Here is a 24,239-nt window from a genome sequence, read left to right as displayed (position 1 = left end):
TGAAACCATCACTGCCATCAAGATAGTGAACGTTATCTATCACCCTCAAAAGGTTTCTCATGCTCCTCCTCAATCCTGCTTTCCTGCCCTCTCTGTGTACCCATCCTCAAGCAACAGTCCATCTGCTTTTGGTCACTGGAGACTAGTTTGTCTTTTCTAGAATTTTATATAAATGAGATCATAGAGCATGTACTCTCGCTTCTTTCGCTCCTCATAATTATCTTGAGAGTCATCCGTGTCGTTTGGTGTGTCAATAGTTCATTCCTTTTGTTGCTGAGCAGTGTTGCAGTGTTTCACTGTTTAGATCTACCAGAATTTGTTATTCCGTTCACCTGTTGATGGACACTGGGCTGTTTCCAGTCATGATGTATATTTATTCATATTTTTGTTTCCTGTGAGTCTCCCCCACCTGGCATGTAAGTTCCATGGGAGGAGAAACTTGTCTGATCTGTTCCCTGCTGGACCTCCAGCACCCAGTGCAGTCAGGCATTCAGTCAAGATTTGTGGGGTGGATTACACGATGCATTCAGTGCTTTAGTTATATTCTTCACAGAGTCTTGCCCTGAGGGGAGGAGAAAGAGCTGATGGGGTTCAGGACATGCTACCCCAAAGTATGGCACCTCAGCATATTAAATATCTTAAGTTGAAGGAATTTGAAAAAAAAATGGCAGAAATAGGAAGGTCACTCTGATTGCCCTGTCCCCTTGCCTTTCTTCCCTGGAATAGGTCATAAAAATCCCACGTGAAAGGTGCCCTGCCTGTACCAGGAGGAGGGAAGACATTGTCAACAGAGATGGAGAATTGGAGGCCAAGAAATCTGTACAAACAAACGTTGTCCAACTAACGCTTATCTTCCTAGTTACTTCCTCCCCATTTACTGCCTCTAGCCCAAACCCCATTGTCTTGTCAGTTCTTCACAAATGTATTGTTTCTTTGTCTAAAAGGTATGAAAGCTTCCTGCTCTGGTCACTTCTTCGGGTCTTCATTCTTTTTTTTATATAATAAGTAAGTAAATTTATTTATTTATTTTTATTATTATTATTATTTTTTGTGTGTGAGGAAGATCAGCCCTGAGCTAACATCCATGCCAATCCTCCTCTTTTTGCTGAGGAAGACCGGCCCTGGGCTAACATCCGTGCCCATCCTCCTCCACTTTATATGGGACGCTGCCACAGCATGGCCTGACAAGCGGTGTGTTGGTGCGTGCCCGGGATCCAAACCCAGGCCGCCAGCAGCGGAGCGTGCGCACTTAACCGCTACGCCACGGGGCCGGCCCCTGGGTCTTCATTCTTTTGTGAAGGTTCTCATGTACATGTAAAAACTCAATAAAATTTGTATGCTTTTCTCCTGTTATTCTGTCTTTGTCAGTTTAACTTTCAGACCCACCCAGGGACCCTAACGGAGTTGAAGAAAACTTTTTCCTCCCCACCAAAGCCATTTCTTGGGCATTCATCTGAACTTGGGGAAATGATTTGAATTATTGTGGCTTCTTGGTGGTCAGCCTCCTGGTACTTTAGAAGCTATACTGTTTAGGGGGATTGTGAAGACAGGAAATAATTTTAAAAGGCCTGCCTCAGGAGCTGTAAGAGAAGGCCACCATGTCAGCAACTCCTGTCACCCATTGAGCTCCAGGGAGCCTGAGCTTCTGGTCATCATGTGGTCATCCCCTTTCTGTCCTTGTCGTTCCCCATTCCCTGGGTTGCTGCTCCAGCAGGGTGGAGATTCTTCCTCCTAGCCAGCCTTGACTAGCCTTCCCCCAACGTGGGGCTGTTCCTCCAGGCACCCCACTGGCTCCCTCCTTTCCTGTTTGCTGCCAGTCGCTGCGCCTGCTCACCCAGCGGGCCCCAGGAGATGGGAAGAGGCAGAGGCGCAATGAGATGGCCTGGTGAAGATGACAAAGAGGGACACAGCAAGCACCAAGGCTCTGACGACAGAGGAGCAGGCAAAGAGAAGCAATTAAATTGTGACGGATTTCTTCCCTGACCACAGGTCTTCCCGGTTGCTTTTGAGAGAGAAGTCCTCAGGTCTGGTTTTGCACTTTCTCCCTGCCTCAGTCCAGCAATTAGTTTTTTAAAAAAAGCAAAACTGAGTCGAACACCCACAGAGTTGCATGCAGGGCCAGGCATTTATTGAGAACTCAGCTCAAATTGAGCAGCAAGTCAAGTGACAGCTGATATTTTTCTGAGAATTTAATAAAGGGACTTTCATTCTTTCTAGAAATATTGGAGTCAGAGGTGGAAGTGACTCTAAGACCTTGCCACTCTAAGTTGATTTCAGACCAGCAGCAGCAGCATCCCCTGGGAGCTTGTTAGAATGCCGGAATCTCAGTCCCCACCCTGGACCTAACCAGTCAGATTCTGCATTTTAACAAGATTGCAGTCAATTTGTGTGCACATTAACACATAAGAAGCCCTGCTTTAAGGATTCTCCCTCTCCTGGCTATACGTTATGCCTGGAGAACTGTTAAAAAGTACTGATGCTCAGGTCCCGTTACTAGGAGATAGTGATTTAATTCGTTAAATTCAATTGGTCTAGTCCAGTCCTTTACTTTATAGATCACCCAAGGCCCAGAGAGATCACGGCACCTGTCCAAGTTCCTAACAACTGGTTATGAACAAATCTAGGATTAGAGGACAAGAGTTCTGTCTTCCAGGGCCCCTGGGTCCTATTATATCACTCACTGTATCTCATTCTACGAGGGCTGTCCTCCAAAACAAAATCTACTAACACGTGTGCTGGAGTATAACTCAAAAAGAAGTGATCATGAGGACTTCCTTCAACAATAATTAATTGAGGTCCTGCTATATGCCAGGGACTGTTCCCAGACCCTGGGGATCCAGTAGAGAGCACAGTAAAGTCCCCGATCTCGTGGAATAGGGATAGAGGAGGAGTCGCACATTAGACACACCAGCAAGACCAGTGAAGTGTCAGGTGGAAACGAATAAAGGAGGGCAAAGGAGGGAAGGAGTGTCAGGGAGGAGGTCTCTGATGAGGCACTAGGAGCAGGGATGTGAAAGGCAGGAATGAGAGAGTGATGTGTTCTCATCAGAGGGAACAGCAGGACAGAAAGAAGCCTCAGGTGGGAGCCTGCCAGGTCACTGTGGCTGGAGAGGAGGGAGCCAGCGAGCGGAGAGTGGGGGAGAGGAATCAGAGAAGCAGGATTGTAGGGTCCTGTAGGGCACGATCCATGAGCACCGCTTTGGCTCTTTCTTTGAATGAGATGGGAACACACAGGAGGGTTTCTAGACAGAGAAATGATCTTTTCTGGCTACATTTTAAAAGAATGATGCTGGCTGCAGTGTTGTGATTGTTTCGTCTGTAGAGGAGACAGGACGCACCAGGGAGACCTGCGAGCGGCAATTGCGGTAACTCAGACAAGAGATGAAGTGGCCCGATCCAGGGTGGTCCTGGAGAATGTGGCAAGAAGCCGCCAGGTTCCCGATGCATTTGACAGGACTGGATATATTGCTGTTGGACTGGATGCGGGAGGGGAGGGAAAGATGGACTCCAAGTTGTGCCGCCCCAGCAATCGATAGAATGGAATAGCAATTTTTTGAGATGAGAAGCAGGTTTGGATAGGAAAATCAAGAGTTTGGTTTGGGGCATGCTGGGTGTTTGATTAGTGAGTAGTATCAGTCCTTCAGAATTCTAAGCTTTTGTAAAAGAGCTTGGGGTCCTCTGGGCCAGTGTCTAGTGGTGTGTTGTTCTCTATCCTGCTCTCAAGATGCCATGTCTTTCATGCATTTACAATTTAATTGAGGAGTTTTTCTATTGTCACAATGTCCCTTGAGATTTCTGGAGACATTCTGGGTCACTATGCCAGCCTGTGGCCTATTGGAAGGTGAAGGGTGGGGACTGTTTTCACCTACCCTTGAGTTTTCGTTTGATAAGAGGGGTCTGTTGTCTGTTAACCAAGCCTGACAGTAGTCAGGCCACAGGATTTTTTCCTTTCTGAAGTCAATTTGCTCATTTCTTGTTCAAGAATGTCTGGTCGGTCTGCGTTGCTCCCAGAGCTCGAAAAACTGTCAAAAGCTCAGCACTTTTGTGCCAAACAAGAGCCGGGAAATCACACCCTATACATGCCTAGGCAAAGATCCCTTCTCTTCGAGCTGGTCTAGTGTCACACAGTGGATGGGCAGCATGTGAACCCAGGCAGACTTGGCAATCTACCTCTCCAGTCTGCTCAGAATTGCACTCAGGTGAAGAAGAAAAGGAGACTTTCCCCTGCAGTTCGCTCGCATGCTGAGCTCCTGAGCAGAATTCTGTGCCTTCCAACCCACAGCTTCTGTGCTTCAGGGCCCTCTCCCCACACACCAGCTCATTTCTTTACTGACCCTTGCCCATGACCTGCTTATTCCAGCCCCGGTACATTTGCCCGGAATGCCCTCCCCTCCTCCCCACCCCGCCAAAGTTTAATCCTTCCCTGCAGGGCTCAAGTTCCATACTCCTGGCTTGGTTCCCTGAAGATCCAGGCCACTGTGACCTCTCCCCTCCTAGCCACCAGAAGAGCTCACTGCCTCAACTGTGGCTTTTGGAATTCAATGACACTAAAGTTTGCAAATCGCATACTGCTCTGTGTTTAAGACCTCAATCTTGGCAAAATTGGCAGTTCCCCTAGGGAAAGAACCAAGTCTTACAGTGCTCAAGTCCCATTCAGTGTGCTGGGCATATATAGTTGTTGGTCTAAAAGGATATATGGGGGAATGGAGTGTTCCTGCTCCACCAGAGGCCACAGGCCATATTGGCTATGGAGAGCAGGAGGGCTACAGCCTCAACCCCGGTACACTGTGCAAATGTGGTGAGCATCTTACAGGATGGTTTCCATTCCTCCCTAAATGGCTGCTTTGACCTCCTTCCCAGTGAATTAGAGCCCAAGGTCCAAACCGCTCAGTCTGGAATGGAAAATCTTCCATGACCTGGGCCCTGCCCACCTCCTGGTGGGTGACTATTCCTTCTGATTTGCCTGGGTCAGCCTCAGTTTCCCTGACATGGCCCCAGTTTTTGCCTTTGGTTTGGTGTAAGTCTTAATAGCATCCCTTTTTACTCTCTAAAGCCTCCCAATTAAATAGTAAATAATGCAGTTGCCCTACCTTTCAGCCTACCATGTCCCCAGGTTCCAAATAAAGAATGGTTTATTGTTTCTTGTGGGGGCCTGGAGCATTTGTACCTCCTCCTCCCTTTAGACTGTTCCCTCTGCCTGGAATGATCAGCAGCAACCCTCCACCCCACACCCCAGGCAGACACCATCCTTCCTGCCAGAATCCTACAGTGTGTTTTCTAGGCCGGCTTCAGTTTTTATGTTCCCAGGAAACCTTCCCTCATTATCTTGCATCCTTCTCCTCTGGATCTCTGCAACTGGTTTGATTTTTGATGGCACTTTTCACATACTGTCCTGTATTGTAGCTATTTGTATAGACCCCTCATTTCCCTTATTGAATGGGAACCTCCTGTGGAAGGGCCTAGGAATTTAACATCTTTACCTTCTGCACAGTGCCTTATATATGGTAGGTATTTCTTATAATTTTTTTTCTGTTGTGTAACTTAATTCAGTCACATCTCTGGGCCTCAGTTCCAACATCTGTAAAATAAATCATTTCTGTATCAGTCAGGGTCTAACCAGGAAGACAAAAACCATTTTCATCTCTTAAATGCAGGTTACACAGGTGATTGAGCCAAAGAGTGGGCAGCGAGGTCACCCAGAGATTAGCATCAGCAGACGGCCGCCATCTCCTAGGCTGCAGAGACAATGGGAGCGGGGAGGACTAACTAATTCTGGGTCACGGGGTAGAAGATGGAACCTGGTGGCCTGTCCTGTGGGACCTGGAGCTACAGAAGAGGTGTAGCCTACTAGAAATGCCACATGAGACTAGCTTCTCCCCTCTTCCCATCCTCTAGTCTTCTGTCTGTCTTGGTCAAATGCAGCAGGAAGCCAGTGGTCTTGGGAGCTGGGGAGACGCATCCTCAAGGGGTCATCCCCGTGATATAGAGCAGAGTGGTGAGAGGCAGACAAGCCCAGGAGCGGCACAGCTCCAAGGCCCCTTTCAGCTCTTCAGACTTGTGGTTCAATAACTCTGTTTGGATAAAAAACTGAATAAATTGGTAAATGTATGCGGAATCTCCTCATGAGTTTTGAAATGTATCTAGCTGCTTGTAGAAAATACGATCAAGAAATTCTGTGTTTCTAGAATTAGAATTCTTCCTTCCCTATAACACATAGCTTTGGGGCATGAAAAAACCCAAGCCTTTCTCATTCCTTTAGTTATTCTGAATAACTCAATTAATGAAATTATTGATAGCAGCAGTTAGGCAAGTAATAAAATACAGACGCTTAGCGTAAGAAAATATTATGACCTTCACCTGGTGCTATGGCTGTGGCAAGGACACAGATGTCATCACATAAGTATTTATTGAGCCGAGCCCTCTCCCCCCTCCCTGCTGCATGGGCAGGCAAGGCTCAGAAAATTCACAGCCCCATGTGGGTGGGGAGGGTATGCGGGGGGGCTTCGGAGGCCTTCCCACCCCTGCATTCCTGGCTGATCGGGTGAAGACATGCAGACGTTTCGTTCCCAGATCTTATTTTCTTCCACCGGGAAGTGGAATACATAATAAAATGGAATAATATCTGAAATCTAGGCAGGATTCCAAATCTTCCTGTAGCCAATAGTTTCAGCTTCCTCTCCTCTGAACCCTGTCTTCAGGGTGCCTGGTCAGATTGCATAGTTTGAGTTTCAACTATTTTAATATTGTTGGGAGAGTTTTTTGGGAGCAAGGAAGTGGCCTCGAAGAGACAAAAGGGAGAAGAGCAGCAACACAGGCCTGGGTAATCCACTTTTCAGTCCACATGGGGGTAACTGATTTCATTTGTGCCAGTGGGATCACCCACCTTCATCATGAATAAGTAGTTGTATGAAATAACGCACATGAAAACACAACACCTGTTAAAGTGTTATGATGATGATGATTTAAAACAATATCAGTTTTGATAGGTATATTGTGCTGGTAGCTAGAGAAAAAAATAATGATTCCATGTCTTCTTTTTGCATTTCTAACATCCTATTCCCCACCTCCTTGTCTTCCTATTCTTATTCCATAGGGTTACTAGTCCTGTGGGTACTTGCCTTGTGCTCTTAATTCTCACTCACGTTTATAAGCCTTGTTCCCAAAGCACCAAACCATCCTAAGTTGGCAAGATCCTAAGGAACTTCTAGAATTAGACCCCCAGCATTGATGGAACCAGCCTCTTCCTGCCCAAAATTAAAACACATAGACTCTTGTGTTGAGCATCAAATCAGAATCTCTGGAGGGTGGAGCCCAGACATGGGTCTTCTTTCTCTTCATAAATCAGGAAATTGAGGCCCAAAGAGATTAAGTCATCTGCCTATGACAGCACAGAGATGATTATACCGTGCAAAACAGTCAGCCCTCCATGCTGGTGCCACCTTCCAGAGTCCAGCAGCACTTCTCTACTGGGTGTTATGCTGCGAGAGAATGCTGAGAGTGTTTTAAAGCTTCCCTTGATGAATAGCTTTAATCAGTGGTTCCAAAGTGTGGTCCATGGGGGTCCCTAAAACCCTTCCATGGGGTCCACAAGGTCAAAATTATTATCACAAAAATGCTGAAGCATTATTTGCCTTTTTCACTGTGTTGACATGTGACTGATAGTAAAAATCAAAGGATGGTAAAACCATTGGTGTCTTAGCATAAATCAAGGCACTGGTCCTATACTATATTAGTTGTCATAGAATTCTTCACTGTCATACAGTCAAGTTAAAAAAAAAAACCAATAAACAAAAAGCTTTACTTAATAATGTCCTTGATACATCAGTAAAAATTGTTAATTTTATTAAATCTTGACAACTCAGTAGAAGCCCTTTCAAGACCCTGTGTAGTGAAATGGGAAATATGCACAGAACACCTTGGCTGGACTTCCTTGAAATGATGGTCATCTTGAGGAAAAGTGCCTGTGTGATTGTTTAAGTTGCAAGCTGAACTAGCCACATTTTTCATGGAGGACAGTTTTTACTTGAAAGAACAGCGGACAAACAATGGTTATTCAGCCTGGGGTATTTGGCAGACATTTTCTTGAAAATGAAGAAAGTAGGCTTGCCACTTCAAGAAAAACTAATATCTGTTGGCAATGATAAAAATCCAAGCTTTCAAGCTATCCTTGCAGTCCCTTCTCCAAACTAGGGACTTCCAGTTTCTTCAAATATTCTTTCTGCCTCTCTCTTTTTCTCCTCCCCTTCTGGGACTCTCATTATGCCAATATTATAATGATGTTCCACAGGTCTCTGAGACTCTGTTCATTTTTCTACATTCTTTTTTCTCTGTTCCTAAGACTGGATAATCTCAATTGATCATCTTCAAGTTCATTGATTCTTTATTCTGCCTGCTCAAATCTGCTGTTGAACCCTCTATTGAATTCTCCCTTTCAGTTATTGATTTTTCAACTTCAGAATTTCTATTTGGTTCTTATTTATGATTTCTGCATCTTTATTGAGACATTGTTCTCATAGTTTAGCTCTTTAGACATGGTTTCCTTTAGTTCTTTGGACATACTTAAAATAGCTAATTTAAAGTCTTTGTCTAGCAAGTCTAGGGACGGTTTCTATTGACTGCCTTTTTTCCTGTGTATGGGCCACATTTTATTCTTTCTTTGCATGTCTTGTAATTTCTGGTGGAAACTGGACATTTTAAACAGTATAATGTGGAAACTCTGGAAATCAGATACTCCCCGCTTCTCAGGGCTTGTTGTTGTTTGTTTGTTGAGTGATTTTTCTGAACTTATTCTTTAAAATCTGTATTCTTTGTTGTTTGTGGCCACTGAAGTCTCTACTCAGGTAGCTCAGTGGTCAACTAATAGTTGGACAGAGATTTTCTCAGATGTCTGACACCAGTAAGTTTTCCAGTTTTTGTTGAGGGGCTCTGTGTGCATGTTGGGGCATGCCTTCAATGCTCAGCCAGGCAGTTGACAGCTCTGCCTTAGCCTTCACTTCCTGCTAGCACAGAGCTTTAAGGTCAGTTAGAGGTGAGAGCTCAGTGTCTTCTCAGATCTTTCCTGAATATGTGCACAGCCCTAGGCATACTCATAGCCTTACACATGTGCTTGGCCTTCTAGATCCTCAGGAATATGTTGGAGCTTTTCAATGCCTTCTATGGACACCTCATTCTTTACCTTTCCCTTTTAATCTTTTTGGCTAGCTTATTGTTTGTCTCAGTTGTTACCCACTGCCTCAGGCAGCCATGATGTTAAACTATTGCCTCTGAATTTCTTTCTGACAAATACCCCCAGGTAAAATGTTCACACTAGGTGAGCTCTGAGTCAGATCACATAAAGACAGTCTTGTGAGTGGGACCTTCCAGGGACCACCAGACAGGTCGAATAGTTACAGCTCCTGGGGAATGGGACTTTGAAATTGCTCCAACCCTGTTCTGTCCCCTCCAGTGGCTGCCACGCTGCTGGTTTTCACTGTGAGTGTAGAGTCTTGGTTTACAAGACTACCATGGAGCTGGGGATGGGGGATGAGGGTAAATTAAAACACCAGAAAACTTGCTGTCCGTACCAAGATTCAGTGATTTTTCTTGAATAAATACTCCCCAGAGTGCCTTTGTTTAATTTTCAGAGTTCTGAAAAAGTAGATTCTGACAAATTTTGCTAGTGTTCTTGTTGCTTTTATGGAGGAGAAAATTTCCAGAGGTCTTTGTTTCACCATTTTTGCTGGTGTCCTCCACCTTCTATTACTACCATGCAACTTAGCACAGAATTGACTTATATCGTTGTGGTAAATTAGTGTTTGTGTTATTTCCCTAACCAGAAATTTGGAAAACTTGTATTCTTCTTCATAAGCTTGACAGTTTCCCAATACTTCAAAATTGTTGTGATAAGCTCGGTAGTAATATTAATGAATGTGATTTTTAAAAATATTGTATAATGAAATATATTAATATTTAGAAGATCTCATGAACTAAGTTTTTCCAAATGACCAATACATGATGTTACAAAATCACGCATGGGTAAAAGATGTATTTAAAATGCAACATAGGCTAATGGATTTTATGTAACAAGTATGAAAAGTTCATTGATATGGTTTCAGATTCCACATCGCAGCTAATCTTTGTGTAGTATCAAAGATTATCTGAAATCATATGAAAAGACTATTAAAATATGCCTTCCTTTTCCAACTACATATCTGTGTGAGGCCAGATTTTTTTCATATACTTCAACCCAAACAGTGTATTGCATCATATTGAAGGCAGAAGCAGATACAAAAACCAGCTGTCTTCTATTAAGCCTAAAGATACATGAAAAAAATCTAAAGCAATACCACTCTTACGAAATTTTACTTTGTTTTGGAAAAATAGAGATATTTTTCATAAAAATATGTTATTTATGCTAACGTAATGAGTTTATTTTTGTTGTTTCAAAATGAATAGATATTTTTTCTCCGTTTTAATTTTAATATGATAAATATTGATAGATATCACTCCCCTAAACAAACATTCTTTGGAGTCCTCAATTATTTTTGAAAGTGTAAAGGGGTCCTGTTCCCAAAATATTTGAGAACTTCTGGTTTGGACCAATCCAGGGGACTCAAACTCAGAAGAAGCCCCATCCACTTAAGGCATGTACCTCTTTTCTTTAATATGGAAATGATTAATTTAGAAAGAACCTGGAGTATTCAGGCAAGACTTTCACAACAAGGTGAAGGAATGTGGCTGCTTCCTTCAGCCAACAGAAAAGATATGCAAGGAGGGAACGCAACTAATTGTTCAGGGAATTTCTTCTGGGATGGTTTGCATTCCTGTCAGATCACTGTGGGGCACGTAGGTCACTTTGCTAGCGAGCATCTTGCAAAGATTCTAAACCCAGACCCTCCTCACACCATTACTACAGCTACCACTGAAGCCTCTTCTTTGAACTCCCCTGCCCTTCCAGTTTGTACCGTACAACTCAGCACAGAACTGACCTACAAGGTTCACAAGAAATTCATATTATCTCCCCCAGTAGATTTTTAGTCATTTTAGGGCTGAACATGATGGCTCACACATCTCCTTGACTCTTCCTCAGCTCTTAACATAATATCAGTATGTACTCTACACAAGGTTCACCCATCAAGGTGAAAACTTAGGACAGAAACACTTTATTTGCAAAAATGATGTCTCTATACTCTGTCATTTCCCTTCTCCGAATGTTGATTTTCTAACAGGACACACAGAGCCAGGCTTCAGAGTCAGAAGGCTCTGGTTTCCTATCCAGCTCCACCACTTAAGTAGCTTTATCACTTTGGGGAAATTCCTCAGCTTTTTTCAGCCTCAGTTTTGCATACAGGGAGCAGCTAGCTCATTTTTAACGGTGGAGGCATTCAACAAATGCTGGTTCCTTGCCTGATTTTCTCAACCTCTTCTTTAGAATGCTTAGAGATAATTATCCAAGACATGTCAACCACAAACCATAACTCTCTCAAAGGCGTTCATTAGCCAGTGAGAAGTTAATTATACTTAATCCAGTTTCGTTTCTTCTGCAGTGTACTTAGGATGACTTGTAAATCTTATATCAGCTAAAACACATGTTCCATAAAATCATACATTACTAAATCATAACATTCTGCCATCTGTTTATTTAGTCATTCAGAAGTTAAATATATTTAAATCAATTATTTTCTCTATACTTTTCTATTTGTTTTGTTTTCCCTCCTTGATTCTTTTTTTTTTTTTTTCTGGGAAAGAGTCACCCTCAGGTAACATCTGTTGCCAATCTTCCTCTCTCTTTTTTTTTTCCCTCCCCAAAGCCCCAGTACATAGTTGTATATTCTAATTGTAAGTCCTTCTAGTTCTTCTGTGTGAGCTGCTGCCACAGCATGGCTACTGACAGACGAGTGGTGTGGTTCCACACCCAGGAACCCAACCTGGGCCACCAAAGCAGAGCACGCTGAACTTTAACCGCTACGCCATCACGGCTGGCTCTTGATTCTTGAGAACCATCTCTTTTCCCCTCCTTCACTGATTTCTTACCTGGTTCTTTGTGCCTCGGAGCCTTATTTTCTTCTCTTCCTTTCTCTTCTTTCCACATAGTCATGGTACCTTCAGGGTAGGTGGTTTCTCTGGCAGTGGGATCATGGTCTGGATAAATCAGGAAACCAGAATTACTTCGGATTTTCCAGTAGCCCTTGATGCTGTTTTATGCTCTTTGTAAGCTCTTAACTGAGGCCAAATCTCAAAGAACTAATGGAAAAGAGGCATGAAGGGAATGACGTGGGCAATCAATGTGAAACTCAAGCAAAAATCACTTTTTCCCCATCCCTCCTCAGCTTTAATTGAGGAGATCTAAGCCTCATTAATGATGATGAGGATGAGGGTGTCTCCAAGGGTGGACCAAGGACAGTTTGTAGCAGAATGTGTTTGGGATCTTTAAAAGCAGATTCTCAGGCCCCTTACCCACAGATTCTGATTCAAGAATTTTAAATAGAGTTCCCTGATGATTCTTCTGCACACTTCTTGTGAACCAGAGGTAAGTGGGTCTTAGCGCTTCCCCATCCTTTCTTTTTTATTATTGAGTTATATTTGACATACCATTTTGTGTAAGTTTAAGGTGTACAACATAGTGATTTGGTACATTTGTATTGCAATGTAATTGCCACAGTAGAGTTAGCTAACACCTCTATCACATCATATAATTATCATTTTTGCACTTCCACATTCTTATTGAATACACGTGCATAAAGTTTCTGCTTTGCAAAGCCCCTTCACATTGATGTTCTCATTTGAACCTCAGACTAACCTTGTGAAATAGACAGGAGTAGGTACTATTTCTCCAAGAAAGTTGCCCTAAATTTCAGTCTCCCCGTGCTGTTTGCCAAGACAAAGCCAGATATCAGGCTTGGTCAACCTCAGCCACCCCTAAGTGGCTTCTACTTGGGATCCAGGTTACCAATAAAACAAGATATTAATGAAATTAGTCTAGGATTTCTGAAAGGGAAGCCTATGTGAGTGGGCACCCAACGATTGAGGGCATATGAGCACATGTGAGCTCGAGGAGACAAAGGGGCCCCTCCAGTGAGGAAGAGAGAGGATAAGGAGGACTGTGCGCCATAGCTGTGAGTGTCTAACCTGACCCTCCTGGGTTAGATATTTGTGCACATTTTAGACAGATCAGTCAGTAAACATCTAAACATTGCCTCTAATTCCAAGCCAGACCCACAGCTCCTGCCTTCTGAAAATGGTTGTTGATTTCTGAGCTGGGTAATATGTAGAGTGAGATTAGCAATGTTACAATTACAATGTGGTCAAATGAGATCAATAAGAGTACAAATAATAAAGCAAGTGTAATAAATTTTTATTGGGATTGCAGAGCCTGGAGCAGGGTCCTAGTGGGAAAGGTCAGCAAAGCAGGTTGGGCTCCAGGCTCCATGTGGCTCTAGTCAATAAAAGGAGGGGCCACAGAGCACCATCCCTCCTGGAGCAGGGAGAGCAGGCATGGCGTGATCCAGGATTCAGTTTCTTCCCTGCTGGGCCAAAGCCGAACACCTGGCTTGGTCAATGTAAGTTAAGATGGCATATGGACCTGGGTTTCCAGCCAGAGGGGCTCATGGGCTAAGGTTTAGATCTAATAGTCATGTTAAATTAAAGAGGAAATGGCACTATTCTTCAAACATATAATCCTATTATGGTATTATCTTCACAGTCTCCTGGCAAGAACCATGCCTTCTTCACGTGGTCTTAGAAAGAGTGATTGCTTATGCTGTTCCACTGCATGAGGTAGAAGTCTTCAGTTGTTTGTATACAGTGTCTCACTCCAGAAAATAATGCTTTTTCAAATTCCCATAACATAAAAATGACTTAAAATAAAAGGAGAGAAGAAGAAACTAACATATAAAACGTTTCCCCCTTCATCTAAGTAATTTTCAATTTGGGGTAAGATTGTGGAAAGTCTTAAGGGAAAATGCTGATTCCCAGAAACCGTTACCTCTGACCACAACCCCTTTTCCAGGGAGACTGCAGAGCTCCTTGAGTGTGCAGTGAAAACCATGGCCATTTTCTGTGCATACCATGATGTGAGAAATGTGGGCATGCACGTCCGAATGTGGCAAACTTACCTGTATCTTCTCTTCCTCCTAGCTGCACCCAGAATGACGCTGCTGTTTATCAAGTCTCTGCTAAAAACTGTTTTGGGATGATCTGCTGTTCTGCTTCCGTTGAAGTCAAGTGCTCATCAGAGAACCTGCAACTCTCTCCTCCCCTGAAAGATGACGGGGACACTGGTTGGAAACATGAAACAGAGACATCTGAGCAAGAAAGCACAAAGCAAATTGATGGGAAAAAACATCCTTATAAGGAAGAAGACGGTCTCTCCTCGGGTCCTCCCATGTCAGCTGATGCCCCCGCCTCCAAATTCAACTGTTTATGGTCACTCCAGTTATCGGCCAATAATGACGTTAGTGCATCCAGTCCTGAAAATCCCTTGGATGTTAAAGGAACAAGGCAAACTGAAGTGGCTTATGATCCAAATAACACAGAGGAAATTGCAGATGGATTGCTTTTTCCTAATTCAAGTAATATTCCTGATAAACAAGATGTACATTGCCACAGGACAGTGCATTCCAAAGTATCAAGGTCAATGGATGGTGCCTTAAACAATCATGGCCCTAATGATGATGTCTTGATCTGTAGTCCTCAAAATCCCAAGGTACAGCAATACGTTAGCTCCAGCCTCCCACTGTTGGAGGCAGCCGTGTCCGTTTGCTCAGGTGACAGATCCATGATCAACGAGCGACTCAGCCCACAGGTTTCCAGCAAAGACTCTGACAGTGACTATGAACTTTGCCCAGAGATAACCCTAACCTACACCGAGGAGTTTTCAGATGATGACCTGGAGTATCTGGAATGTTCTGATGTTATGACGGATTACTTTAATGCAGTTTGGCAAAGGAACCTGCAGGGGACTGAGGGTGTTTTTTTATTAGAAAGCGATGACGAAGAGATGGAATTCAGTGAGTGTTGCCTGGGTGGGTGTGAGCATTTCCTCAGTGAAATGGGTTGTGGGCCTCGGGTGTCGGATGACACTGGGCTTATGGATGCCACCACTGGCTTCTGTGGTTATCACTCACAACCCCAAGAAGTGGGGGTAAGGAACAGCCAAGCCTCCACCCCCAGTCCCTCATCCCTGCAAACAGGGATGACTCTGACTTTGGGACCTCACCAGGATGGAATGTCTACGGTGACAGACCAGGGGAGATATAAACTGCCCATTGCTTCTGAGGCTGCTGAAAATGATTATTCAGGAATTCAAGGAGAAACCAGAGACAGCCACCAAGGAGAGGAATTCGCCAGTGACAATCTGCTAAACGTGGATAAAGCAGTGACAGAGACAGAGATGAAGCGCTTGTCTGGTGAGTTAGAAAAGTCAGGGGTGAACCAGTGTTTGGAGACCGCAGCCGAGAAACGAGTGGGGGGAAAGGATTTATTAAGCAAGAGGGGCTCAGAGAAACCTGCCAAAGTGAGGCAACCGGGAATTAAGGGAAAACCCAAGAAGCTGAACCCCAACGTGAAAGAAAGTGCAACAGAAGACACCCTTAATCTCCTCTATCCCAAAGAACCTGTTAAGAAGCACCCACTAACCCGGAGTGATACAAGAGCGAGTGCTCATGCCAAAGCAGAAGCGACTGGTCTGAATTCTCAGTTCCATGCAGGAGAATGTGCTATTTCAACCGAAGCAGAGCAAGAAGCAAAAACCCTGCAAACTCCACGAGGCTCACTCCCCAAAGAAGGGAACTCACCCTTCGAGGGAGAAGGGGTGCAGGTTACTAGCCTATTTGAAACAAGCCGGGTTCCAGACTGGAGTGACCATCCTCAGGTAAGACTCCTCTTTTTGAAAAGTACAAGGTAAAAGGTATTTGTCTGTGTGTGTGTGTCTCCCTTCACTTCACAGTCACAATTGCTGTACCACAGTGTAAATCAAAATAAGTCCCCCAATACCGTCGGGATTCTTGTGAATGACAGCTGCTGCTGCTGCTACTGCTGGGAAGGAAATCTGGTTTTGAAAAAAGGCCCAGATAAACCCTAAGCCATCCTAATTATAGCAAAAGACAGACAGAAGTAAGAGGCACTAATGGGATTCTGGACAGCTGGAAAAAGAAATCTGATATTTTGTCTACTGCATGGGTTTTACCAGGCAATGTCACTATTCAGAAAGTTTTTCAGGGAAATGTTTTGGGTGTAGCCTTTAAAAGAAAAAAAAACATTCTTTTGAGCCATTTTTGGGGGGCACTTTGAAAATGGTAAGTGCTATCTGTAATCAGAATTCGTAGTACAAGTGAAAGATTTCAGTGTGTCTGCAAGTGATGCTGGAGAAAGTAGACTAAGCAGATTTTGCTGCGCTGGTGGCATGTGTTTGATTGGATGTGTATTTTATTTTGGTTTTGTAGGCCACAAGATATAAAAGAGGCTAAGAAAATACTGCCAGGAAGTAAATTTGTTTTACCCTATCACTGATTTGAGGGTGTGTTTGAAAGAGATGGAATTAAATTAATGGTCATAATTAACGCACAAAGGATGTTGTGCTTGATGTATGAACTTATTATAGTCTTAATTTCAAAAGGTTCCAAATGGGCTTTGAATTGATGCTGTACTATGGCCAAGATTTGATTTTTGTAAATAAATACCTAAGAAAAGTTATTTGTCAATTATTTTTACTGTACTTGTATTCTCTCTTCCCCCAACGTTCTAGTAGCAACCTAGTGTTGTTTTTATGGAAGAATAGACATACTCCAAAGAAAATAAAATATTCCAAAATCCATTAACTCAAAGTTATTGACCTCTCTCTGTGAAAAAGTAAAAATTTAATACATTGATTTCTAAAGACCCAGTCGTAAAATAGCCAATCTAAAAATCTCCAGCTCTGGGTAGCTTATTCCTGAGCAAATTGTTCTGTTCCACTGGCCAAATTAGCCATATAAATATAGCCACATTTATCCTTTACTTTTTGCAGGAGAGCGAGCTTTATCCTATTTGGTTGTGTAACACACGCCACTATGCTGATCACGCACCAATGATCACAGATTCATGCCCAAGATAAGTTTATGGAGGTGGTTTGGCCAAATATTACTACAAAACTAAGTTACAGTGTTAATTTTTTCATGTCAATGAATATGGCATTTCCTTTTCTATTCATAAAATGCTCTTCCTGGCTCAGTTAAGTGCCTTTTTATAGTTGTTTATCCACATTGAGCATTTCATTGGGCAAATGACTTCAATTATTAAAAGTAGCCAAAAAGGAGTAAGTGGAGGGGAGGGGACCATTGATAATGTTAGTTTTAGATCCATCGCTGTGGGAGGCAATTTCTAGCTCCCTCAACTGCCTAAAGGAAGGAACCCCCTTTGTCATCCCCAGCTTGTGCCGTAAACTGAATTCTGAGATCCAGAGCCCTGGTGACCAGCAAGCCCACTTGTTTACTGGCAATCCAGCTAAATAAAATGGGCCATTTCTGAGACCAAAGTCGTCTGTCTTGTGCACATTCTTGTCTCTATCGAAGTTCTTATGGGACTCTTGCTTACACACTTACACATTCATGAATGCACACCCACCTCACCAGATACCAGCTCAAGGTCCGAGTGTTGTGTGGCACGACTAAGGCAATTATCTCAGAGCCATGAACGTGACTTTTTAGAAAGGTTGCATTCTGCGGTTAGTAGGACCACTTCTCGCTTTGCTGTGCACAGTAGCAGAGCCGACCTCTCACTCAGGGACAGCTAGAAACTTGAGTGGAAGCTGTCTATTCAAGACCTGTTCTGTGCAGCCTAAAGTTAGAAATTGGATCTTGGTATCTGTGGTATTTATTTTCCCTTGACTAAAGCAGGAAAATTTTGCCACAAGGATAGTGGCCTAGTAAGTGCAAATTATTTTACCCATGCAAAAAGTTACCATCTAACTGTAGGAGATGTCTGCATTTCTTACACACATACACAGTATAGCCAAATTTACAGCAGACGGCTAAATTTCATTGTAAATGTAAATGACACCAAAGCATTGGGTCATCAGGAACTAAATCAAACTCTTATAATACTGTTCAAAAAAATAAGATTGGTGAATCTTTTCATAACCAATTTAAAAGACATTTTAAATACTTATTCTCAGACGTCTGAGGCTTGTGGGAGCTTAAAAATTGGAAATGGTTAAAAATCCTCGATTGGGGGTAATATTAATAAATTTGCCCACTCTTGACTCTTGCCCGAGTCACTTACCTTTAGGTGTCTTTTTGCAGAAACAGTGACCAGCAGCTTGTCTCTTTTAGTGTTTTATCTTCATCTGTATATTGCTTTTAGCACTCTGAGGAAAATTCCATGTCTCTCATTCTGCACTATAAGAACAAGGCTATATTGTAGAATATCTCCTGCCTAAACATATGTCTCCAGGTGTATTTACTTCCTGTCTTCTTTCCCTCTTTTACAATGCAAAGCCATCTTGTTCTGATTTGTCTTGAAATAGTACTTACCCAGGCTAGCATTGGAAAGCCCCCAGCTTCTCTACGTTTATGGAAGATTCTAAAGTTAATCCCAGTTTGGGAGTGGAAAACCAAGAGGGTACCCCAGGCTAACTTGAATCATCTTCAAGGATCACAACGCCAATCCTTCACCTTGGTCTTTTTTTTTTTTTTAAAGATTTTATTTATTTTATTTTTTGCCCCCAAAGCCCCAGTAGATAGTTGTATGTCATAGCTGCACACCCTTCCAGTCGCTGTATGTGGGACTCGGCCCCAGGATGGACAGAGAAGTGGTGCCTCAATGCGCACCCGGGATCCGAACCCGGGCCGCCAGCATCGCAGCGCGCGCACTTAACCACCGAGCCACAGGGCCGGCCCCTTCACCTTGGTCTTGATCTCACTTTCCTGATCCAACTCAGAGGCAAGGCTTGACAATCTGCCCATCTTAAGTTTCCCTGTAGCCACCCTGGGGTAAGGTCATCCTCACTCTTAAACCAGAAGCGCTGTGTCTGTCCTTCTGCATAGCTGCCCAGCTTCACCCCAGAGAGATCTGCATTCTCCTTTGGGGTTGTGGGATCTCAAGTGTACAGTATGGCAGTGTATTCTGAGGTTCAGATAGTTAAGAATCTTCCTGATCAGGAGTCAGCACTAAGCATAGATGGTGAGCTCCATGATGGCAGCGAGTTTGGTCACTATTTTGTCCACTGGTCTATCCCAAGTCCTTGGAATAGTGCTGGCCACATAATAGGCACTCAGTAATTGAATGAATAAGTAGCCATACGGGACTAGATCAAATTCCAAGTATGGTCAGGTATGATTCTAATGATCATTGGTCTCAGTCACTTTATGGCCTTCGTTGCTGTATGTACATTCTTTGCTTTCCTTCACATACCAACTTTCCACTAAGAAATTATTTCCCATTGCTCTTTTGGCCTTGGGAATGGATTGGTTCGTGGGAAACCGTCCGTACCTTGCACTTGGGTTCCCTTGTGAATGCTGGCGATTCACACCCAACCTTGGCCTTCTCAGTGCCTTATTAGCTCTCACAAATTGCTAACTAGATCCAGGAAGATCTGACCACATCCCCCTAGCACTCAAGACCTTCCACAATATTGCTTCTGTCTACCTCTGAGAGGCAAAACAGGTGTACACACGGGTTTCCTCATCTGGAAAATGAAGCATTTTCTCAGCCATGTGGTGTTTTTCCATCTTCTGTCTGGAATGCCCTCGCTTGCTTGGCCTGTTGCTAGTTCAGCTCATCTGGTCCTTCAAGGCCAAGATCCTGCAGGGTCCTTCAAGTTGCATCTCCCCTGAAGTGCTTTCCTCATCCCTGACTATGATTTCTCCTTCCAGAGAAACACAGCATTCCTGTCTGCGTTCTTTGTATAGGTGTAGTGGGCTGCAGACCTGACTTGGGTTCCTGCCCTTCTGCTTTCTGACTCTGGGACCCTGGGAAAAACTACTTAAGCTCTCCCAGCCCCAGTTTCCTCATCTAAAACAGAAATAATAGTAATACTTACCTCCTAGAGTGTTGTGAAGATTAAAATCTTGCATGGAAAATGCTCAGCACAATACTTACTATGCAGTAAACATTTAATAAGAATTATCATTTGTATTTTGTTTATTTACCTTCTTAATACATTTCTCCTTTTTACCCATATTAAAGGCATATTGAGGGCTGGGTACAAGTGGTTTTACACCTTTTTTAATTGAAATTTTTATTGAGATAATTGTACATGCATGTGCAGTTGTAAGAAATAATACAGAGAGATCACTGTGCACTTTGCCCAGGTCCCCCCGATGGTACCGTTTTGCAAAACCATAGTATCATATCACAACCAAGATATTGACATTGATACCATCTACTGATCTTATTCAGATTTTTCTAGTTGTACTTGTGTATGTGTGTATGTGTGTGTGTATTAAGATCTATAGAAATTTATCACCTAAGTAGGTTTGTGTGATAAATGTGGTATGAAACTTCATGTTAATCTAAGTTCAGCCTAGTAACTAGGCAGGCAGTACAGTAACATGGTACAGTGTATGGCAGTTGAAATGTGCATGGCCGTCTAGTGACAGGCAGGGCACATAGTAGGTCTCCAGTAAATATTTTTTTAAGCATAGGAAAATATAAGCAGATAATCTAAACCTTCTTGCAAAATAGTTTCATAGCTGGGACAGAACAACCTGAGGTTTGAATTCATTTGCATAGTAAAATGCATCCCCCCCAATAACAACTGTTAAAACTGACTCCAGAAGGCTGATAAGCCAGCTCTCTGCTAATGATGGGAAGGGCAGAAGTTTATAATCGCTCATCTCTCAGCACGTGGCAGTCACGCCTCTTGTCAGCACCACTCCATGGCTGACCCAGGGAGTAACAAACATTTGTTTTGTTTTTAATCATAAAGCCCACTGTGCCACTTCTGCCAAATGCCACTACTGTCCTGGACCTGTGAGATCATTTAATGCCCTGGCTCACTGCAGTAATTGTACTCAGTCAGTGTTAAGTAATCAAGGGAAAGTCATTAGTACCTACAGCCTGGCTACTCAGTGTGGTCCGCAGACCAGCTTGTCCAAGTGCAGAATCTCAAGCCCCACCCCAGTCTTGCTGAATCGGAATCTGCATTTTAACCCCATTCCTAGGAGATTCATAAGCACGCTGAAGTTCCAGAAGCCCTGATCTACAGGGAGGAGATCTTTCTTAGAATAGAAAAGACCCTAAAGCCATGGTCTCCACCCTGGCTACACATGGGATCACCTGGAACCTTAAAACATTCTGATGCCTGAGTTCTGCCCCCAGAGAATCTGGTGTAATTTGGTCTGCGATGTGGCTTGGGCATTGGAGAATTTAAAGCTCCCAGGTGATGCTCTGAACCTCCAAGGCTGGGAATCTTAGCTGTGCTTTAGAACGTTTTTCTGGTATTTTCTAAATATACAGATGCCCAAGCCCACCCCCAGAGGTCTTGATTTCCGGAGTTCTAGGACAGGGCTCAGGCTTGTGCCACCTAGACTTGGCAGACAGTGGAATGAAAGGTTTGCCCTGGGGGACTCCAGGTTCCAGACCCGCAGAGCAGGGCTGCAGAGAGCTAAAGGTTGTACACCTCATGAAAGTGCTCTCTTAGGCATTCTGGAGCCCCTTGTCCCTGATTTCCCCCAATCTCAGCCAAGGAACAAAGCCCCAGGTTATTCAGTACTACTTTTCACACAGAGGCAGTGGGTCTTCTCCACGCATAAGGCGTTTCTACTCTAGTGCATTGTATGCATTCCTGAAACACCTCACATTCTGCAAAATCACACACTTAAAATATCAGGGCTTCTGGGGAAAATAGCATTCTCCACAGGTTACTTCATAAACAGGCCATTTTAAAACCAGAGACAAAAGCAAAAAATGTATCCAGGAAGTTCCCTTGGGCCTCCCAGGGAGGTGGCTCAGGTTGGCCCATGGCTGCTATGGCAGATGCTAAAAATACACAAAGTAATTGAGTGGAAATGCTGGCAGCCCTTTAGTTAGTGCAAGCTGGAGGATGCTGAAACCTGGAAGACAGAAGTGGATCTCTGCACCAGTGGGGCTGCAGTGAAGGTGGGCCTCGGAGGTGCAACCTGCCTCAGACACAGGCCTGGAGGGCGCTTCTCAGGAGAGAGGACTCCTGGGGCAGGCTTCATTTTTAATTTTATTAAAATACAACTTGAAAGGGTCCCTGCTGCCAATGCAAAAGCTGAGTTAGAGGCTGTTCCTTTCCTCCTTAAGGTTCTTTAATTTACTCCAGCTCTTCAGGGCCCAGTTGCTTAGGAAAAACCACATGTGAACCAACGCAGCATCTGCGTCATACTGACATCATTCCCCAATTAACCGATCTCCTAGGGCTAATCATTACAGAACACGCGTTATAGCACAAAAATACCCCTCCCAACGAGGGCCCACAGGCCTCCTTGTGCTCAGGTGCTCTGAGTCCTCCCGGCAGAGCATCAAAGTGAGGCCCTGGATTATTTGTGTTGGAATCACCTGCGAAGGCGCATGTTTAAAAATAGAGATCTCTAAATTTTACCCCAGACTTGTTGAATCTGCATTTTTAGTAAGCTCTCTAGGTGATTTTCGTGGGCAGTAACAGTTAAACCATGGGCTTAATTAGACTGAGACCTGGAGTGAATACTACAATGTGAGGCATTCCTGTAAAAAAAATCAAGGATTCTGGAAACAACAGGAAGTGTAGGGCTTGTCAAGTTTAACCTCTTCACCCTAAGAGGCAAAAAAACCTCATGATTAGAATTTTTCTCTGCTTTCTAATTGGCTTGCAGCTTGTTCTTCACCTGTCCGGCGACTGAAATAAATACAGATCCTGATTTATTGTAACTAATCCAAAACAGGTGTGCCATCTACAGCTGAGTTTTATTTTGAGGAGTAGTTTGGTGAAAGGAATTTGGGTGGCAGCAGTGGAGGCTGGTGAGAGGAGGGTCATTTGGCTACTAGGATGGGTTTTAGTCCCTGTGGCAGATCTCTCATCACCGTCTTGGGTGGGAGCTAATGCCAGAGACATGCCTTATTGGTCTTTTTTTTGCTATGACTGAAAATGAACTTGTTTTGCTGAAATGGGATAGAAAAAATATGGTACTAACCAACCATCTGTCGATACAAATGATAAAGCTATGGTAATCAAAACAGTGTAGGAGTACCTCCAATAGATCAATGGATAAACCAAACAGAACACGGAATCAGACCCAAAAGTATATTGGAATTTGGTTTATGATAGAAATAGCATCTCTGGTTTTAGGGAAGAAACAAAATCTTCAACGCTGACACATTTAGCCATCCATATGGGAAAAAAAATAAGACCAGACCTTATAATGGACACAGATAAACTCCAGATGGATCTCTGTGTTAAGAATAAAAAAAGCAGGGGCCGGCCCGGTGGCGCAAGCGGTTAAGTGCGCACGCTCCGCTGCAGTGGCCCGGGGTTCGCAGGTTTGGATCCCAGGCGTGCACAGACGCACCGCTTGTCAGGCCATGCTGTGGTGGCGTCCCATATAAAGTGGAGGAAGATGGACATGGATGTTAGCCCAGGGCCAGTCTTCCTCAGCAAAAAGAGAGGAGGATTGGCAGATGTTAGCTCAGGGCCGATCCTCCTCACAAAAAAAAAAAAAAAAAAAAAGAATAAAAAAAGCAAAACTATAAACTACCAGAAAAAATATTGGAAACTATTTTTATGACTTTGAAAACCATAAGATCTTCTTGGGAGACAAAGAACAACAACAAAAAAGAAATTGATAATTTTGATTATATCAATTTAAAAATTTCTATATAACAAAAAATACTATAAACAAAATTAAATGAAAGTAACACACTGGGAGAAATATATAGAACATGTAATAGACAAAGATTAATTTCCAAAGTATATAAAAAACAGATAAGAAAAATACTAACAACTGAATAAAAAAATTAAGTAAATATGAAGTTCATAAAGAGGGAATATGAATGGTTAATAAACACATGAGAAGATCTACAACCTTATGAAAAATTAAGAAAATGTAAGTTTTAAAAATATAACATCTTTCACCCATCAGACAAAAAATTTAAAGGATGATAATATCAAGTTGTTGAGATTGTAGAGAAATGGGTACATTGCCAGCAAGAGTGTAATTGGGTGATATCTTTTAAAATTAAAAAGGACATTACCCGTTATGCAGCAATGTCATTTCTCAGTACCTCCTCTTGAGAAAAGCTTGCACACGGGCCAAGGAGACATGGACCATAATATGTGTTGCAGA

At 43.2% G+C, this 24,239-nt stretch overlaps 1 protein-coding gene across 1 annotated transcript in view; it reads left to right on the top strand.

Moving 5' to 3' along the window:
* Positions 1 to 24,239, top strand: part of ALPK2 (alpha kinase 2) — a 153,056-nt gene that overhangs the window by 56,789 nt on the left and 72,028 nt on the right. The window contains exon 4 of the mRNA XM_087439276.1: positions 14,116 to 15,850. Within this exon, the coding sequence (XP_087295402.1) occupies positions 14,116 to 15,850 (1,735 nt within the window). The remainder of the gene's footprint in view (positions 1 to 14,115; positions 15,851 to 24,239) is intronic.

The sequence above is a fragment of the Ceratotherium simum genome, chromosome 14 (assembly GCF_057802395.1).
Source record: "Ceratotherium simum simum isolate JZ-2026a chromosome 14, ASM5780239v1, whole genome shotgun sequence".
Classification (NCBI taxonomy): Eukaryota; Metazoa; Chordata; class Mammalia; order Perissodactyla; family Rhinocerotidae; genus Ceratotherium; species Ceratotherium simum.
The sequence above is the reverse complement of the archived record's forward strand: the minus strand, read 5'-3'. Positions and strand labels throughout refer to the sequence as shown.